The sequence below is a fragment of the Hypomesus transpacificus genome, chromosome 2 (genome assembly GCF_021917145.1).
Source record: "Hypomesus transpacificus isolate Combined female chromosome 2, fHypTra1, whole genome shotgun sequence".
Lineage (NCBI taxonomy): Eukaryota > Metazoa > Chordata > Actinopteri > Osmeriformes > Osmeridae > Hypomesus > Hypomesus transpacificus.
Window position 1 is genome coordinate 5,949,017 of NC_061061.1, and position 21,781 is coordinate 5,970,797.

Consider the following 21,781-nt stretch of genomic DNA (forward strand, 5'->3'; position numbering starts at 1 on the left):
TACTTCGCTATAAATAATTATGTTAAATCGAGACCACGAATATGCAAATGTTTGTCACGTTTAGCATTACTGCTGTAATGTAAATTGGGCCACTTGGGGGTGTATTTAACATTGAACAGGGTTTTTGTGTGTGCTTGTTGTGACATTGCCCATTATTTTCAAATACCTTGATTTGAACACGTCTGTTTGTTTATGATGGAAAAAAAGTATACACTAATTGTATTATGAATAATATACTTTATTTATAGGGATATGAAACTTATGGTCCAAAATGTAGTCATTGCCTGTGAAAAAAACTTACAGGTTGATAGCTCTCAGAGGACAATTGGGCACCTCTGCATCCATGGTGAAGGTTCAGGGGAGCAACTTGTATCTATTACTTCTATACTAGCTAGACAGTTTGGCTTAACAGGGAGTCACCCCATTACAGGGCCCCCTGTCTCATATCACCAAACTGTTTTACTTTTAATCCTACCTGTATCTACTTTTATAGACATACTCCGTTTTAATATTGCGAAGCTAAGTCTGTCCGTGCCGCACAGGCCCACTTGATCAGACAACCAAATGCTAAAACCAAACAAATACTACTAGTACTTACCCAATGCAGCTATCAGATATTATGGCAGACCATTTGGCTTAACAGGGAGTCACCCCCTACTGGGGCCCCCTGTCTCATATCACAAAATGGTCCATCATGAATATCCTCAAGCTACCACAAAGCCTGAATATTACATACCAATAGCTAAATGACACACTGCAAAGCTAAGTCTGTCAGTGCCGCACAGGCCCACTTGATCAGACAACACAATGCTAAAACCAAACAAATGACTACTTACCCAATACAGTCTGAATATTACATACCCATTGCAAGACTACAAACCTATTTATAAATCCTTTCACAGATGTCTGAGCTGAGGCGAGAACTTTAGCTTTTCTATCTGGATCTAACCCTGACAACCATTCCCAGGACCTATTCTTCTTAAACATGACCATACCCTCTAATGCTGTTTTACTTGCCCTGAACTTTGATCTAATCAAATAATCAAATATCACAAAATCCCTCTCGCATGAAACATTTGTTTTGGGCACTGATCTGAGGACATGATACTGATCTTCAGACACATCATCATACCGTCCTTGTTCCAAGTGGTCCGCTACCAACCTACAGCAAACTTTCACTAAACTAGCAAATACAAGTTCTAGAACTTGTTGAGTCATAGCATCAAACTCTTCTGACGTTGACTCCAACAACTTATCTAAGATGGGTCCTCTGTGGATGTCTACATCCTCAAACAGAGTGACCCTTCATAAACTGCCTGCTGTCTGCCTGCCACTCGCTAAGCTTATAACAAGCGTTCTACACCTATCATTCATTGCTAATACATGTTCAGTAGGCAGGGCTGCCCATATATGGGAAAACTTTCTGGGGCCCTGCTGTGGTAGGGCCCAGCCGCGATGCCAGCAATAATCATGTTCGTCCCTAAATATTTTAAGAAATTATAACCAATTTTATTTTGAACTGAAATACTCACGATTAGGGCCTACTTAAAAAAGCAAACATAAACATTGTATTGTTGACTTAACCGGTGAAGTCAACGAGTGGTGCGAACGCAGGTTTGGACCAAGTGTTGATTATTAAACAGTCAGGGTACAGGACAGACTACAAAACATAACGCTAGACCAAGTTAGCCGCTAGATAATGGTTGTTGTTGCTTGCTCTCCAGTCAACTTCGAAAGATGCTCCCAGCCATGCTGCAGAAACCATCGATATATCTATGGCAGAGACGAGCAGCAGTAGCCACGATGCTAACCAAGAGGAAGCTAGTTTGAGCAAAGCTGACACTGAGAAAGCGCATGTTTTGCATTGCTCATTGCTCTGAGGATATTCTGCACTTTACCTTAACCAATTAACTGTGGCAGGAGGAGAAAGGTCCTTAAGTAAACTCAAAGTCTTGCGCTCCACAATGAGCCAGGAGAGGCTCAATCACAATACTTGCCATTGAGTGTGAAATGGCTAAACAAATTGACTTTAAATACATTATAAAAGACTTTGCATCCAGAAAGAAAAGGAAGATAGCTGTATAATAGGCAAAGATGAAGGCAGGTAAATTGCATTTTATACTAGAAAATGTGGTGTGAGTGTAGCAGATCTCAGTATGTCAAATTTTTATGTGTGTGTGTCTGGCCCGGCACCACACAAGTTGTTAAGGCCTCTCAGTTATATTTATTAAACTTTATGTTTAAGTTTTATGTATAAAGATGTATTTGTTTTTCTATAATGTAGCACCCATCGCTGAGTAAGTATCTCTCTGTTTACATATGTTTAATGTAGAGAGAGAGAGCACACACGTACATGCGTTAATATAAGTAGCCTAAAGACCTATTAGGGGGGGCTCATTCACTGGACCTTTTCAGGGGTCCAGCCATTTCTATGGGCGGCCCTGCCAGTAGGCCTACAGTATTTGGTCATTTAAATTGGTCATTTTGTCCGGTAAAGTTACATCTTTTCAATGCTTGTGGAGTTTAAAGTCATTTTTAATTATATTAAACGTTACAAGGTGCGCTGGCATTTGAAATACTAATGTGTGACAAAGCGTGATAATGTCGATCATGATCCCATTTGTTAATGTTTCTAATGGTAATTTACCACAAACCCTAAGACTATTTGGATCTAAAATCATACCAAAACTATTGCAAGTGGCCATATGTTGCTCCCCCTCACCTGTGAATGCAATTTCAGTAGTTCTTGTCTTTTTGTCTGCCATAGAATTTCCTGTCTTGCAAAATTGATTGCTGGAAAAAAAGAATATTCGCGCTTTTTTTTAAAATAGATTTGCATTTCCTGACAGACAAAAAGGTAATGATTGGTTCCGATTGGTGCTACGTGACAACAACATTTGCATATCACGACCATGAATCATTTCGATAGAAACTTCTTTTTTTTTAAGTCACCAAGAGAGTGGTTTTTATATCATCAATGTTTGTTTTTTGTTCTGCACACTGAAAAGATGCATGTAAAGTGTCAAAAATATTTATCTTTCAAACCAGTAACCATGACCGATACTTGCTTCCACATACGGGTATATATAATAAGGCTAGTAGGACACAAACGATATAAATCAATTGATGTGAGCATTGGAAGCGGCCTAGCATGAGTCAAGCGCGGGAGTTACAGAGGCTCAAAACGTCTGACGTCACAGGTTTCTGAAAGACTCATTCAGGGAGCCAAAACACAAAATGTATGTCTTTCGATTTTCTTTAAAATTTGACTGATGACGTCTTTCTACGTAACCTTGCTTTCCAGGAAGTATCAGGGTGGTGCCGACATGTGGGAAAAAGTTACAAGGGAAAAACCAACCTTTTTCTCAATAGAACGTTCAGATTTCAATGCATTCCTATGGGTTTTTCAGCAACATGTCTTCAACTTGATTTTTCTCAAAATGTATATGTTTTAAAATTGACTAAATATACCTTATTTTGAAGAAAACAACCTACTCTTTCATTTAAGATATGTCTCCCGGTGGTGCCGACCTTCTATGAAAGGTAGCCAAAGCAGCAAAAACTATAAACATTATTTTCACACACTTCCTCAATATGTATTGCAACCAACATGTGATAGCATTAAAGGGTAAGTGTCTACATGTTAACTGGCATGTTTGTTTTTAATATCTCGATAGTAGTCGCTAGTTATAGAGCTAAGAAAAGGACGTGGACCTTAAAATTCCGGTGCCAGAATTCTCAGTGGCGTTCTTAGCTACATTCAGGCTAACTTAGCATTCGATTTAATGCGTTTGCTACCGGCGTTCCACTGTATTTGACAGTTGGTTAGCCTAGGCCAAAAATGACGCGTTCTATTGTCCTCCCTAAGAAGACACGGCGACACTTTGTTGCAGAAGGATGATGGTGCAAGTTTCGTCCGTGGAGCATACAACGATTAATAAAAAAGAATCACGTAGACGTGTTTATTGAGTAATCGCATAACTAATTACACATGTAAACGGAGTAATTGTATTATTGGCATAAACGGACAATTGCTAGTAATTGGGTTTGATGAATGATGAACTTCATTGGTTCGTCGAGAATAACAGAAATGTGCCCAGCATCCAGACCTCAAACAAGTTAACCTAGACGCGAAACTATACTTCCAATCCCAAAAATAAGGATATTTTCAGAGACCCAAGACTCTGCCGAAACCAGAGATGTCCTTTATATGTCTCTGCGGTCAGAAATGACTCTACCTGCAGTTTCCGAAACGTTACCCAATTCTGCTTTCATGGTGCTTGTTTGTTTGGTTGCCACGGTGATGGTGCAGCTATGATTGCTAACACGCTGAGGGCAGAGAATAACCAACATTTACCTAGCATCCACACCTCAAACAAGTTGACCTAGACGCAAAACTATACGTCCAATCCAAAGAATGAGGATATTTTCCGAGACCCAAGACTCTCCCGAAACCAGACATGTCCTTTATATGTCTGTGCGAAATGTGTGAAATGTATTTATGAAAGGACCTGGAGCAAGATGAAGGCAGAAAACGGAAGAAAATAAGAAGAAAAATACAAAACAAAAAGGGGAACATTTCAGAAAGATGAGCTGCAGGAAAATGTGAAAATTGAGCAGAAAACCAGTTGCTCAAGTCTGGGTTGAACGAATTTGAAGGTAAGAGGACAACACTGGAATGACTGGAACTTGCTGAAAAAACGTAGCAACCGCTGGTCATTGACAACAGACTGGCAACATTTCTAACCTAGAATCTCAAAACGGAGGAGAAACTAATCATGCAATTTATATGACATCAAAATAATAATTCATAGTGCAGGGTTGGTGATGTTGTTGTTGTCCCTGGTGAGTTTTTTTATAGTAAATAATAAGATCATGCTACATCTAACCAGCGGATCATTTCTTGCAAGTGTGTCAAAGTGGTATGTAGATCTACTACTTCAAATTGAAAACGGAGAAGATATTTAGAGTAAAGACAAGTTACTTTACATCTGTGTTCAATATCGTCAATTAAAAGTAAAAGCTTTCCAGTTACGAAGCGTTTGTTCGTAGGTTTAACGCCAGCTGCAGCAAACACTTAGTGCTAGCTACCCAGCCCTGGTTTGGCTGTTCGTGACGGTCAGCTATGACAGTCGAGCCTCGATTTTTGCATATTTCTCTAAAACTTGCTAAAATAAAAACGATCCTGCTAGATTATGTACACTTTAAGCTCAGGACAAACCCGTTTGAGCGTTTTTCCTGAAATACGTTTTATTAGTTATTCCTGGGGAAATTATGGGAGTAAATTACATATTAACGATACTATAACGTGTGCACAATAATATCAACAATATTTGCTAAATGTAGACGTTTTTAAAGGTTTTTAATTTGACCTCGAAGCTACTTCCGTTAATCAGCTGTTTGTGAAGAAGAGGCTAGTTTTACGACAGCGACTTTGGATGTAGACTACTTTAACATGTTAGCTGATTAGCCAGTATGAGTGGGATATGTATACAGTTACATTAACAAACCTCTTGCTTGTAAAATATTGTCTTAAATACGATGGGAACACATCACATTAACAAATCTAAAATGCTTGACACGCCAAATGTTGTCTTTTTTTGTCAAGCGTCCCTGAAGCTCATATTCCGAGTCGAGTTCCATGAAGCTATTTCGTTGCAGTGAATGGGCAGGCACTCATCGGACTTAAACTCAAATATCTCAAAAGTCCCAACTGGAAAATGTTAGCAGTTTCACAGTCCTGTAGAGGAAAGTTTCCTGAACAGATTGACATCAAGTTAAGGTTGTGGCATTAAAGTTAAGGTTAGTAGCCAAGGGTGTAAAGACCACTCGGCTAATAATAACAGACGTCTTAAACTGTTAAAACGCCAGTGCCACATTCGGGACAGTATTCACACAGGCATTGGCTCAATCCTAGTTTTCGGGCCTACTAGCTTGCATGTTTTTAGATGTTTATCTGCTACAAACGAATGAGTTGTCTAAAAAATGAGTTGGAACAAAATACCACTAAAGTGTGCCCTTTGCGCCCCTCCCCCCACCTGTCACAGGGCCAGGCTGCTGCTGTAACTTGCTAGCCAACCTTTACTGAGGGGACTGTTTGAACACGCTGGAATTAAAAAATGTTTATCTTTATGTATATTTGAGACCACAGATTCGTAGATGTACGTTTCCACTATATGTTAACCGATTTTGAGGTCGATCGGATTAAATGAGCGAAAACAAGGCACATCTGTCCATATTTTGTTAGTGAAGCAGGGAGAGGAATGCTCGTGGCAAGCTAACTAGCTGGATAGAGCGATGAGGAGTTTGTTAGCTGTCAAAATGTAGCTCTAAAACAGGGGCACTCCTGGGACATAAGCTTGATTATAAAAAATCCCCCAGCTGGGAAATGTTCGCAGTTTTCACAGTCCTGTAGAGGAGACCTTCATGAACACAATGACATCAAATTGAGGCTGTGGCATTGAAGATCAGGTTAGTAGGCAATGGCTCAAAGTACTCTCAGCCCATTACAGACCTCTTAAAATGGGAAAACTTCTGTGCCACATACGGGATTGTATTCACACAGGGATTGGCTGTAATTTGAGTGACAGTTTGATTCACCAATTGAAAAACTCATCTGGGAATTTAGATTTTTGTAAGGGGAGTGCTGAGATTTTACTGTCGCCTTTGGCTTCCTAAAAAGCAGTTTTTCTAAACCGCGTCGCGTACAGCATTACAGTGAGCTACACTGGTTTAAAACTACAGGTATATAAGGACAATTGTACCCATGAATTGTTTACTAGTAATATAATGTCATAATAAATCATAAAAGGTTCATCGATATGTGAGGCATGTTTATTATTTTAACGATTGAAAACGGAGGTATCACAGACCGCTATCGTATATGTCGTTCAACAGAGGCTAATTACGCTAACCACTCAGTCATCAAACGAAAATTGATTACTGTTTTCGAAGTAAATGTACTAATAATATCAGCGTACATCGTATTGTACATTAAATCTCACAATTGTGTTTTTTATCACAATGTTAAATGAGCAATACGTTCAATTTTGCATTTGTTGACACTTGGAACCCTCCGTTGTGATTACATTGAGAGCAGAACGTTTGTCCTCCCAACTCAATGTACATACTTTGTTTGGCCAATTTGGTCGATTGTGGAGAAAAGAAAAGTCGAACCGTTTTTAGGTATGGAGAGAGCCATCGCGCTAGCTCGATTATGAGAGATGTAGCCAGAATCCACACCTCAAACAAGTTCACCTAGACGCAAAACTGTACGTCCAATCCAAAAAATACGTATATTTTCCGAGACCCAAGACTCTGCCGAAATCATTGATATCCTTTATATGTCTGTGTGGTCAGAAATACAACTCTTTTTGCAGTTTCTAAAACGTCACCCAATTCTGCTTTCATGGTGCGTGTCTGTTTGGTTGTCATGGCAATGGAGCAGCTGTACTCGCTAACGAGCTGGGCAGAGAGAGTGACACTTTCAGCTAGCATCCACACCTCAAACAAGTTAACGTAGATGCAAAACTATACGTCCAATCCAAAATATAAGTATATTTTCCGAGACCCAAGACTCTGCCGAAACCAGAGATGTCCTTTATATGTCTCTGCGGTCAGAAATATGACTCTACCTGCAGTTTCCGAAACGTTACCCAATTCTGCTTTCATGGTGCTTGTTTGTTTGGTTGTCACGGTGATGTTGCAGCTATGATTGCTAACACGCTGAGGGCAGAGAATAACCAACATTTACCTAGCATCCACACCTCAAACAAGTTGACCTAGACGCAAAACTATACGTCCAATCCAAAGAATGAGGATATTTTCCGAGACCCAAGACTCTCCCGAAACCAGACATGTCCTTTATATGTCTGTGCGGTCAGAAATACAACTCTACCGGCAGTTTAAAAACACGTCTACTTTCGAAATTCTCTGACGAATTTTACCCACCTCTCCATTGAAGTTAGTGAGAGAATTTGAAAGGCTGCTCTCGCTTCAAGGCTCAAAGCTGAAAATCTGTAAATGTGAGCTCTTTAGTAGTTGAATTGGCTGAAAGAGGACAAGTTTTCCTACATTTTAAGGTAAAACTTGTTTCTGTAAGTTTAACTATATGAACGTCAGAGGAATTTGTTTGACAATTTAGTTGAATATCAGAAAAAGAGCAGCGCTGCTCAATCATAAAAATCAAGAAGGAGCTAAATTTTTCATGTATTTCAAACTGTCACAATTCAAAATTGGCTGAATATATTTGAAAAAGCTGAATCATTTGGGAATAGCTGAATGTCTTGTGAACATTTTAAAGTTTGAATGGTGTCTCTAGCTGAAAGTATGCTGAAGCAGTTAAGTTTGAAAGAGGAGGAAGCTTTATAATGATTTGAAAGGATTTACCATTACTTTTAATGGGACAACAATTTGCACAAAAACCTTAATTCTTTAAAAAGTATAAAAGTGAGAAATACCACAAGTCATAGCCAACATCAAAAATTGTAGGAATCGGAATGCTTAACAGCATTCTCACAATAATAATAAAGAGAAACAGGAAAACAATAGTGAGAATGCTTAACAGCAATCTCACAATAATATATATGTGAGATAACAATGGTTGCGCCCTTGCCGAAGGCAAAGCACACCCAATTACAAAATAAACAAGACAAATATATAAATGTTGCATGTATTTGTGTGTGTATATATATAAATATATATATTTACATTTTAATGTGTTGACATTTATATATTTATACTTTCATTGATTTATCCTTACATGTATTTATTTATCCTTACATTTATCCACGGTGTAACTTGCTGCAGCAAAATAAAGAAGTCGTCCGCCGTCACCAAGTCAGGGGGCGGGTTGAAGCCTCTGATTGGTGGTTCAGCTTGAATCGACTGCTTTCGACTCATTCAAGATGGCAGCACCTAGTGCGGATTCAATGAATTAAATGTTGCATGCTACAGTGGTCGAAATTTTGTCGGTACCTGAAGAGATGGAGGCAACTGCCAATTCACTATTTTTTTTACATCATATTGAGAGCTTTGCTGAAATTATAGCAATGATGTGTTCACAATCCACGGCGAGCTGGTACATTATAGGGGTGGGCAAATCGATCTCAAGACCCATAGTATCGATTAGGGGTGGAACGGTACACTGAAGTCACGGTTCGGTTCGTACCGCGGTTCAGACATCACGGTTCGGTACGAGTTCAGTACAATGGGGGGAAAAGCAAAACTAAAATGCAGAAGCAGGGCTCCAGACTAACTACTGTACATGCAAGTCTTAGCTAAATGTATGATGCGCTTGTCGATCAGTCCTCTTACACCACGACACGATAGGCTACTAGATGAGCAACAGCGCAAACACAGGCAGGGATACAGTAGCAGCAACGCCGGCCCTGGTCCCTTACATATACAACAAAACACGGACGTTGATGGAGCGCGAGTTGTCAGCTGCACCCTCCGTTTCACTAACGACTGATGGTTGGACTTCTCGTGCTGAAAGCTACCTCACGGTGACTGCTCATTTTATTGACTGAGTGGGAAATGAAAGCGTCAGTTCTACAGACACGGCCCCTGTATGAACAGCACACAAGCACTCACCTAGCTGAGAAGCTACAGAAGGTCGTGGCAGAGTAGAAACTAGAGAGGCATGGAGATTTGGAATTTATTGGGTGTGTACAACATCAGCACACGTTAGCAACAACTCATAGATACTACGCTCTGGATAAAAGCGTCTGCTAGACTAAATGCACTTTCTAGTAAGACAGCAATATCAGCGAGCCCTCAGCATTAGTACCGCAGCTAAAAGTCTAGGAAAGTTTAGGCTATTTTTCGCTATACTTACACTACGAACATTCATATTTAGCACAAGCGTTGCATAGGCTACGTCTTTAGTGCTGCTGCTGCTGCTAGCTATCTCTGACTCACTCAGGCACAGCTCGGCTACACAGGTGGTGGCGCCAATCAGTTTCAGAGCTAAGGCGGGTCTACAGATTGTCCCTAAAGAACACGAATATCTTACAGTAGTTCCGAATTACATTAATTAATTTGCACGCAAGTTTTATTAATTTTTATACCGTGTATTCTCCGTGCAATTTCACGAGCCAAACCGTGACGCCCGTACCATACGGTTCGGTACGAATACATGTACCGTTCCACCCCTAGTATCGATACTAACGTTGGTATCAGTAACCTATTGATTGATACTGGCATGATAAAATCGATACTTAAGTTTCAATTTCTGTTCAGTACACAATTCCCTTTACATCATAGTGGTTGTAACTTGTGCAAACACTGTCTAACTTCGCTCAAGCTCACTTTGTCCCTCCCCTGCTAGGCTGTGAGTTGTTCCCGGTGTGTACGTGCAGTAACACGACTCAGTGGCACACACTAACAGTATTTTTGACAAAACTCTTTGTCCTGTGTTTTATTATGATCATAATCATGAACAAGTAATTAAAAGAAAAATCATTAAATGATCATGACATTTCACATTTTAAATAGAAATTTAAATTGTCATATTGATGTTGCATTCACTTGATAAATTATGAGGCATTGCGCCCTTGACAGGAAAGTAGATAAACTGCTTTTCTAAGTAAAAAGTAATATTGCAAATCAGCTATATTGGTATTGGCAGGGGCACCATATGCCCTGTATTTACTCCTTGGTATCAGATCAATACCACATTTTGCAGTATCGCACACCCCTAGCAGCTGCAGAGTGAGGCGATAGAAGATCCCTGTAGATCGAAACCCGCTTAAACCCGCCCCCCGGCTTGGTGACGCAGACGACTGATTTATTTTGCTGCAGCAGGTTACACCATGGATAAATGTAAGGATAAATAAATAAATGTAAGGATAAATAATTAAATGTAAGTATAAATAAATAAATGTCAACACATTCAAACGTAAATATATATATATACACACAATTAAAAAAAAAGAATTTCAGTGCCCAGTCTAACCTTGTGTTGTTCTGTGTACCTGACAAATAAAAGACTTGAACTTTAACAAAAACATGTAACATTTATATATTTAGTGTCTCATTTAACTTTTAATTTATATATTTTGTATGTCAATTAGGCATTTCATTGTATAATTAGTCATTTATTTAAGCTTTGTGTTGTATAATTATTTATCCAAGTATAAATTTAGTTTCGGCCCCTATAATCCTCCATAGCCTACAAGGAAGTCAACGCTTGTCAATGGAGCGACCCCAAACTCTCTACAAATGAAACGTACGGGTTAGGACCAGGCTAGTTGGAAAGCAGCATATCGGAGGGTAAATGAACATTTGTATGAAAGGAATGTCGATGCCACAGACTTAGTCTGGGCTGATTTTCAACCAGGAAATTGCCCTTAATGGGCCTGTATCACAATTTGTACGCATGCACAAATCTGTTTAAACCGTACATACGAACGTTTTGCGCACCAATCCTGGATTCATCAATATTTCCTTACTCTGCAAGTAAGGAAACTGGCCTGTTAGAATAGTTCTGATTCATTACATACACATGGTGCTAAGAACACATTTGATCCATGCGGACGTTTTGAGTCTGACTGTCATTTTGCGTGCACACTTATTTTGCTTGCACAGTAAGAACATTTATTTTACATATTAGTGAACAATGCCCATTATTTGGTGTTATCTTGAGTCATTTATCATGTCGCTATAATATCAGAGATCAATGAGTCTCCCTCTCCCATCCATTCTGTCTTGAAAGTGTTGTTCATGTATGTATTTATTAGGGTGTTCTTACGTCAACTAGCTAGCTGACTGTCTCCTTGCCATCTTTCAGGTATCAAGCCCCTCCCCAAATTTACAGCGGTCATCCACACAGTGACGCCCCTGGTCTCACAGTCCCAACCAATCATCAAGCTTCTTGTGGCAGTGGCCAAATCTCAGTACTGCGCAAAGGTAATACCACTGCAGGAAGGCACTGTGTGTCCATATGCCGCCTGCATGAGTCATGGAATATATATATATACTACCTGTTTAATGAGAGACAAACAAATTACATTAATCATTTGTCAATTAAGATTATGAAAGAGAACATCCTAAACAAATGGCTGTTGCTATTGTCGTTATTATTTAAAATATAATTTTCACCCTTGTTGTATTTTTAAGTCATGGTCAAGCCCAAACAAAATCAGCAGATTTTTTTTTCATTTTCTGCGGTCATTCAGACAAAAAATCTGCGGAAATAGCAATAATAACAGGAAGGTTAGCTTTCCTGTTATTATGTCGGAGCGAGCGAAGATGTTTCACAACAGTTTGACGTAGAATATGGTCGATTGAATTTTGACAGACTTTGCAAGTATTGATCCATCCTCATAAAGATCGCCTGAAAACTCTCTGGCCCTGTCTATTGCTGTAATATTGGTTGATAAGTATAACGTGTTAATGTTGGCTACAGTAGCTATAGTCTAACGAGAACGTTACTGTATCAGTTTCAGGGTTGACAGACTTCCTTCGATTGCTAACACACACCTACCTACACTGGTGGCAATGGGATCTGTTTACAAGTTAAAAAACTCAAAAGAATAGAGACCTAACATGAGTTGACAAGTTTAAAATTTTGCCTCAGACCAATGCATTCTATTTAAAATTCCCTGGGTTTTGGAATTCTGAATTTTCCGAATTCTGCGCTCGCAAATTACGTTTGGGCCTGGTTATGGTTTTAGATTTTTGTCTGTCATTTGACAGACAATTTGTCTTAACGTAGCATGTATTTCAAAAAGCTTGGGAAGACACTTTTACAAGTTCAATCCAGTGTGGTCTGATGGTTTATGTGTATGTTTGTGTCTGTGTTTCTAAGGTCATTGTGCTGTGGAACTGTGACAAGCCCCTCCCAGCCAAGCAGCGTTGGCCAGCCACCTTAGCACCTGTCATCGTCATAGAGGGCGAGAGCAAGGTAAGCAGCACACTCTCAAATTATGACTAACAACACCTTTAGAATATCCCCGCGCATATGAGCTCATCAACCTCTTCTGAAACCTTGGCTCGCCGGCGAGCCAGAAATTCTGCGCCCCCCTCCCTCAGTCAGAACGCACTCAATTGAAAAAATATTTGTTTTAGACTGCTACACATATGATACCTCGTTGGAAAGCTGCGATTCTTGTGCTTCCATTGAAATAAACCAATTCAAGCTCAACTCGCAACAGAAAGTACCGTCAACGTCTTTGTCCGGTGACCTTTCCTTCAACAATGCCAGAGAAAAAAGTTTTACTTACCCACGATTACTTAGGAATGTTCCAGGTATGCACACAACTCATCAAAACCTCATCTGCTTACATTCCCAAGGGTCCAAAGTATCAAACCATGTCGAGTAGTTGTCCAAACAATGAATTATATCCACACATAGCCACGATCTTGTTGCTTCATTCTTCCTTCGTCAAATTATTTTATTTCAGTCTCTAACTTACTATCGCTTATAGGAAGAGATCTGGGACGAGTTCAAAGGCGGGGATAGTCTTAAAATGGCCCCTACACTCAGAGGTTTCGATCGACACCAAGTTTTGACCAATAGTTTTGACCAATTGTTCACCAACTTGAACAAGTTGGCTTGACCAACTTGAACTGGTAGGTCAAGTTTTGACCAACCAGGTCTGTGCGTCCCGCCCCCCCCCCCCCCCCCCCCCCCCCCCCCCCGCCCCCTCTACACAATTTTTTCTAACTGGCTTCGACTGGATCTGAAATGAGCTAGTTATCCTTGTAGCTTAGCGCTAGCTGTAAATGGCGATACCCCATATGCCAGGTTTTGTGGAGCCTTCAAAATAACAGTCGATTGCGCAATATGTCAGTGTTCTTTGTGTGCCAATCCTGGGAATCAGATAAAGCACTCCAATGTGTTCATGCTTCAGTTTTTGTGTTTCAGTAATACTAATGAGGGATTTAGCTGTTATATATGATAGTTCTAAGTAACACCTTTCGTTAGAGATAACAATTATACCTTTTTATCCTAAGAATTTGACCTTGGTGAGAAGGGTCATTCTGGAGTCTCCAAAAGGCCCTTTTAGAAAACGCCTGGATGTACTCTTATAAAAACATGTGTCAAATATTAATATATTGTGGTATTATGTTTGACTTTTGATCTGAATTGGGTAAGGCTTCAACCTGTGGTCCAATTATGTCTTCCAGCTAATACCTATCACCTCTAGGCCTCTTCAGGCCTGTGTTTTTCAAAACAAAATCTAGGCGTAAATAGAAACTTTCACTTTCCTTGTGTTCAAGCTTCTATTTGTCAACACCAGTAGGACTGACAGGGGTCCTGACAACAAGGAACATAACTTCAGAGTGTCAGTTTTCAAAAGAGTCAATTTACATGCATCTACTCCAAATGGTTCAAGAACAGCAGTCAATTTACTTTGGGTATGCTGTTTAGGCGTTTTTAGGCACATTTAACAGGTTTCAGAAGAGGTTAAGAACCATCTGGCGTCATTGGCCATTGGTTGTTAGTATTGTTCTGTCTATTTTGTCTGTCTTCGTAATGAGGAGTGAGTATTTGCGTTTGAGTACACAAATACTCATTTGTCTCCTCAGGTGATGAGCAGCCGGTTCCTACCTTATGACACCATCTCCACGGATGCCGTTCTCAGTCTGGATGAAGACACAGTCCTGTCCACCACTGAGGTAAGACAACTGGGAGGCCCCAGAATGATTTTATTTACCTTTTCCATCAAGTGTCCCTATCACAGCTTCTAAAAGTGTATTGGAAAATTATTCCCAATTAATTCAACTTAATTGTGGAAATGATATCAGTATACTATTTCTCAGTAGAACATTACCATAAGCTGTTTCCCCCTCATACAGTTTGCTCAGACAACTCACTCAAAAAAACTAGAGCAAGGAGCTAAGTGTTGGGGGTTTGTCAGCTCTCTGATTCTCAGTATGACCCCCTTCCCTCCTCAGGTGGACTTTGCTTTCACAGTGTGGCAGAGCTTCCCAGAGAGGATTGTGGGATACCCGGCACGTAGCCACTTCTGGGACAGCAACAAGGAGCGCTGGGGATACACATCCAAGTGGACCAACGACTACTCCATGGTGCTCACCGGGGCTGCCATCTACCACAGGTGAGACTAGGGCACAGTGGAGGGGATTTAAGATGTGAAAAACACCCGCTGTTCTTGGGCAGGTTTTACAGGATACATCAAGGTGAAAGTGAACACAGTCAGCAGGGCTCGACATTAACTTTTTGAGGCACTTGTCCTTTGGACAAGTACATTAACGTTTCACTTGTCCATACACAAAAGTCACTTGTCTGGGTAAAGATGTATTATTTTATTTAAAAAAATAACTGTGTTGACGTTTCTAGTTAGCGAGCGTCGGCAGTGATGTACCTAGCAAGCGTTAGCAGCATTTGTATTGGTTAAATGTACAAAGTTAAATATCTGCTAATATTCAACTGCAAAGTAAGCTATAGGGGATTTTAGACCCTTTTTAGTGTTCAAGCACCCCTAAAAAAATTATAAATACAAAAATATATTATTCTTTATTATCATTTGATGCTGGTAGTACTGTATTCATGTCACATTCTAATTGGGGGCTGAGCACCCCTAGGCGTCTGATCCTAGAATCGCCCCTGCTCACAGGCTCACAAACCTTGTACTTCTCACGCTGAGAAGACAGCCGACCAAGTAGTCCTGCTAACAGTGTAAACAGTAATGGACAAGGTGCAGGCCCACGGAGTGAAGCAACATAGACACGCGAACGCATGTGAAAGCTTGTCTTGGGGCTATTTGTCTTATTTCAGATACAGTATAAGTTTAGATAGCTTGCAAATACTGAGGATAGCCTACCAAAGTAGAGTTAGCCAATGTCGTAGCAATGCTAGCTAACGTTAGCTGTATAACATTTCACTGGGTCTTACAGCGTTGCTTGATTTACTGAATTTATTATGAAATGTTATTTTCTACTTGCCATTTGTCTACTTGAGCAAGTCACAGTTTTTTAAAGCCCTGATAGTGTAACTGAGATGACACAGTAAATAATTCCTCTTTCAAGTAATAAGCCCCCGTTCAAGTGTTTAACATTAAATTAGCTGCACGGTCTGTAGAGATCTTGGGACGAAGCCACTTATTTTGTGTTTTGCTAATGCAGAATTCGGTCAAATGAAATAGGTAAAATAGACGTAATGATTGGAACATAACGTGAAGTAACATAGCATTTTATTTTGTTTGAGTTTGAACTTGTCCAGTGGGACAAGTAAAGTTCTCTTCCACAAAAAATCCACTTGTCCCGGACAAGCGGACAAGCCTTAATGTCGAGCCCTGAGTCAGCATTTAGTTGTAGGTATTTTGATTCATATTAGATAAACCATTCAGAAATTAAAGGGCTTTACGTACATAGTCCCTCCATCTCTCTTATAATGCCAGGAATATGTCTGTGTGTGTTTGTTTGTGTGCCCTACGTTAGTTTTCCACGATTATCTGGAGAACCGGGCACTCTGCAAATAAAAAAAATTCACAGGTGTCCTCATTTATAATCCAAAGAAGTGCAGACGTTGTTCGGTATGAAAGCAAATCGTGACCAAAATTCAAATGAAAATGCATTTCCAGAAATGCATTTTCATTTTAAGAATGTGGCTGCATTATTTGACTCATAAATCAAATTAGTATTCAATCATCCTATTTGCATTTTCATTTTCTTCTTTAAGACTGCTCATTCTTTCCCTTAATTAAAATGAAAACGAAAACGACATTTGAAATTTAATTTTCAAAATATGCCCCAGCAAATAGATACCAAAATTCAATTTGAAATGTAAAATTTGAAAATGAAAATGCATTTCCAGAAATGCATTTTCATTTTAAGAACGTGGCTGCAAAATCGTGACCACAATTCAAATTCAAATGCATTTCCAGAAATGCATTTTCATTTTCAAGAACGTGGCTGCAAAATCGTGACCACAATTCAAATTCAAATGCATTTCCAGAAATGCATTTTCATTTTCAAGAACGTGGCTGCAAAATCGTGACCACAATTCAAATTCAAATGCATTTCCAGAAATGCATTTTCATTTTAAGAACGTGGCTGCAAAATCGTGACCACAATTCAAATTCAAATGTATTTCCAGAAATGCATTTTCATTTTAAGAATGTGGCTGCATTATTTGACTCATAAATCAAATTAGTAATCAATCATCCTATTTGCATTTGCATTTTCTTCCTCAAGACTGCACATGTTATGCCATAATCAAAAAGAAAACAGAGCGGACATTGCATTTTCATTTTCATGTTCTACCCGCAAAGAACTGCCCATAATTCGAAAACAAAAATGCATTCTGAGCGGCGCAGTAGAGTGACGTCAGTAGCCGCTCTTCTTCAGCTCCCTGCTGACCGAGCTACCCATCTTGTTCAGTAGGGGGCGGTGTGCACATACGCATTGCATTACATGGCAAATGTGCCGGGAAATTGATTGAATTGCCGGGTCTTTAGAGGACGCATCACAGATCATGGCGCTCCCTCAAATTGTGCAGACACTGATAGAATTAGCTGAGCTGGTAGAAACTAATAATTAGTGCTGTCAAACGATTAAAATATTTAATCGCGATTAATCGCATTAATGTCATAGTTAACTCGCGATTAATCACAATTAATCGCACATTTCTATTTCTATCTATTCTAAATGTCCCTTGATTTCTTTTTGTCCCATTCTTTTTTCAAATTGTAATGCTCTTATCAACATGGAAAAGTGGTTCGGATTGCTTCGTGCAAATATTTTTTGTTATTGAAAACAACATTGCAATCGCCTGGCTTTGACGAGGGGGCGGAGAATTTGCATCATCTGTGTGCTTGGCCATCAAGTGGTATTTCAGACTGGACGTTCTGCAATGATAGCTCATTTTACAATGACAAAACACACAGATCACTTTGGTCTTGTCAATGGAACCATTTGGCAACTTTTTAAAAGTAAACTTTCCATTCAGAATCTTATTGGCATCCATTTCGGCGTCTCGCGCTCGCCATCCACTCAAAACGTAAAGTTAACCTACTACCAGAGAATGTCTCATATCCGTAAACGGGCTCTGCTACTACGCTTTAGCCGGATCGCAAGCCAAACAAGTGTGTGGCGTGCCTGTTGTTTTGTTTCCGGTCTAGCTAGATCCGGTGTGGTGTTGTAGTTTTTCTAACTTCGGTAGTTGTTGCAACAGCATGTGAAAAAAAACTACAAAGTTTGCTAGGCCAAAAAGAGCGTTAATCGCGCGATAAAAAAATTGACGCCGTTAATTTGGGTTTGCGTTAACGCCGTTAATAACGCGTTAAACTGACAGCACTACTAATAATATATCTGAGTCTGATGCCCGTGACCGAGTAGAACAAGTCACAGAGAGCTTGGCTGCATACTCTGCCGTCACAGACGTACACATTAATGAGGTTGCCATAGTAAACCTCTCTTCAGTCCTGGAACGGCTGGATGCTGTGGAGCCTCAAATGGGACGGGGACGACCAACCATCCACATCCCGTTCGAGTCCATCGAAAACTATTTATTAAATGGTTTAAAAATAAAGGACATAGCGGAGCTGTTGTCGGCCTCCAGACCATCCGTCGGAGGATGCAAAGCAACGGATTTATGGAGCTAGAAAGCTGACGAAAGTATCTGAATTTGAATATGAAAGATCTGAAATATTTGTGTGTCAAATTTCATAAAACTGAAATATATTGCTGTTGAATATATAATATCTGAATTATTTGTATGCCAAATTTAATACAACTGAATTATTTTGATCCAAAAATAAAACATTCTAAAATTCAGATTGCAGGAATTCAGATTCTTGAAATTCAGATTGCGGAAATTCAAATTCAGATTGCGGAAATTCAGATTTTGTCTGAACCAGGCCAAAGGTGAAACAGCTTGCTTTCACAGGAAAAAGTAGACCATTTAATAAATAGTTTTCGATGGACTCGAATTAGTTTCTACCAGCTCAGCTAATTCTATCAGTGTCTGCACAATTTGAGGGAGCGCCATGAAAAAAAGTAGACCATTTAATAAATAGTTTTCGATGGACTCGAATTAGTTTCTACCAGCTCAGCTAATTCTATCAGTGTCTGCACAATTTGAGGGAGCGCCATGATCTGTGATGCGTCCTCTAAAGACCCGGCAATTCAATCAATTTCCCGGCACATTTGCCATGTAATGCAATGCGTATGTGCACACCGCCCCCTACGAGGGGGCATGTACCATCGTGCATGTAATGACTTCTGTTGTGAACTAAATGTTTCAATGTGTGTAGTGGTAAGACAATTTAATAGAGAACCAATATAGTAAATTATTATCAACATAAGCATTTTATAACGTAGGAAACAGCAGACAAATGAAGGCTACATAATCATTTGCATGAATGTAGGCTACCACAGCATTGGCAATTTGACTAAAATAGATGTGGAGGTTGAACAAATACTTCAGAAGTGACGGGTAATTTAAATTGTGATCTGAGAAATGTAGGAACCAAAACCATTGAGAAGAACTGTCATCACCAGCTGGCAGTCTATCTATAATTCCAGAAATCTGTGTGTGTGACCGACATCATCGCGGGCACTGTGCCCTATCTATAATTCCAGGCAGGGGCGGTGCATCCCATTGGGCAAGTCGGGCAGTTGCCCGGGGCCTCGGCCACCAGGGGGGCCTCGGCACATGGTATTTTTATTATTTTTATTAATTAAAATAAAACACTAGTCATTGCAAACGAATGACAATTCATATCAAGCATGAAAACGCAATTCTTTAATTCTATTCTTTATAGCTAAACTTGATCTTAAATCCTGCATGGAACATATGATTCAGATCATGAAGTTTCTATCAGGAGAATTTGTCGTGTGGTGGAGTGTCTATGATTGAACGGGGGCTTATTACTTGAAAGAGGAATTATTTACTGTGTTGTCTTAGTTAAATTACCAGGGCTTGGAAATACAGTGACTTGCTAAAGTAGGCAAATGGCTAGTAGAAGATAACATTTCATAATAATTTCAGTTAATCAAACAGCTGCAAGACCCAGTGAAATGTTATAGGCTAGTTAGCAAAATAACGCTAGCATCGCTAACAACATTACTAATTCAACATTGGTAGTGTAACAGAGCTCTTTGTAAGTTTGTTTTAGATACATATGATCGTGTGGACAATAAGACACGGACGCGGTCTCTTTTCATAACTTGTATTTTACCACTGCTTTTCTTGACATCACCTTCGAACAGCCCTCACTGAATTGACGTAATAATTTCTGCATCGAGCCAACGGCAACTCCGGAGGGACAAAACACCCTTGTCTGTTGTCACATAGAAAGGTCTGCTACAGTAGGCTATCCTCAGGATTTGTCAGCTAGCTAAACTTAAACTGTATCTAAAATAATTTTTTAGACATAACAATGGATTCTGCCACTAAATTAGTGACTTGGCTTTATTTCTGGACATACCATCCACAACCGAAGTGTGTTACACAATGCTGTGAGATTGCGTATACTCATGCATTGCTGTTGGTACCCAGAATGCCCTAATGCAAGCTGAAAAGCTACTAAGTTAAGGGCATTAGTTTAGTTAAATAAGCTGTCCGCCACGTAACTGCGTCTGGGCAGGCGCAACGTAATGTTCATAGCTTAAAAGTGCAGTATATACTTCACTTCACATACACACAGGGTTCTTTCCGGGGGTTTGTGGCTTATGGGGGGCCTCAAAATTGTTCTTTGCCCAGGGCCTCCAAGTACCTAAAACCGCCCCTGATTCCAGGAATCTGTGTGTGTGCCACAAATGATATCATGGGCACTATGCACTATATCTATAGTTCAAGTAATCTATATTTGTGTGTTTCACTGACATCTTAATCACTGACTGCATCATGGTCACTGTGCACTATTTATAATGAGATCTGGCCAGGGGCATTGTTAGACATAAAACTCTACTGGGGCACAGGCCCCTATTCATATCCCTTTTATTAATTCAAGCTTGCTGCGCACAATGCACTATTAGGCTATAGAAACCCCCCTTGCTTAACCCACTATACACAGTTCAGGGATGCAAGTTTTATATCAGCTTTGGCAGTGACATCAATAGTTTATGCCAGTGCATTAAGTATTGATAATTTTTTTTGCATTCATTTGAGTGCAAATCCTGTTTACAAGCGTTGAATGGGATACTGCGTTTATTTTTTCCGGGATTATTAATCTAAATGTATGCATTGACTAATAAAGTAAATTGTTAAAACTCTAATTTAGATTTCTCTGGGGCACAGCATAGTTATTCTGGGGCACGTTCCCCAGTAAAAAGGGTCTAACGGCGCCCCTGTATCTGGCTGTACCCTGGAAGGCTGTGTTCCCATGTGGCCACATGGCTAAACTGTCAATGTGTGCAATCAAACCCAGAATTGATTTCCCCTCTCAGTGAAATCCTTCAAATATCTTTGGGATCTCTGTGAAGAATTAAATGCAAACAAGGGGCGGGCAGAGGAGGAAAGGAGAAGTGAGGAGGGGATGTGAGAGGAAGAGATGAGTGAGGGGAGTTAAATCAGTTACCACTAACCAACAAGAGCAACAAGTCTCTGAGAAAGAGTCATTGTGATCCTTGAGGAAACTAACATTGGGACCAGCAAACCATTCCTAAGTACCGTTGTACTTTCCGGAACAAGTGCGTATTGAGGCTTTTTTTGAAGGTGGGGAGACAGTCAGTGTCTCTGATGGAGGTGGGGAGTTGATTCCTTCACTGGGGGGCCAGACAGGAGAAGGGCTTGTGTTGGGACCGGGTGAACTTGAGCGGTGGGACCACCAGGCTGTTGTCTGAAGAACACCGTGGGTGGCCGGTGGGG

General features: G+C 40.0%; 1 protein-coding gene across 2 annotated transcripts in view; it reads left to right on the plus strand.

The window, feature by feature from the left end:
- Window positions 1-21,781, plus strand: part of LOC124480088 (exostosin-1a-like) — an 89,661-nt gene that overhangs the window by 59,591 nt on the left and 8,289 nt on the right. For both annotated transcript variants that reach the window (XM_047039177.1, XM_047039161.1), the window contains exons 6-9: window positions 11,792-11,910; window positions 12,812-12,907; window positions 14,536-14,625; window positions 14,905-15,065. In XM_047039177.1, coding sequence (XP_046895133.1) covers window positions 11,792-11,910; window positions 12,812-12,907; window positions 14,536-14,625; window positions 14,905-15,065 — 466 coding nt within the window. The remainder of the gene's footprint in view (window positions 1-11,791; window positions 11,911-12,811; window positions 12,908-14,535; window positions 14,626-14,904; window positions 15,066-21,781) is intronic.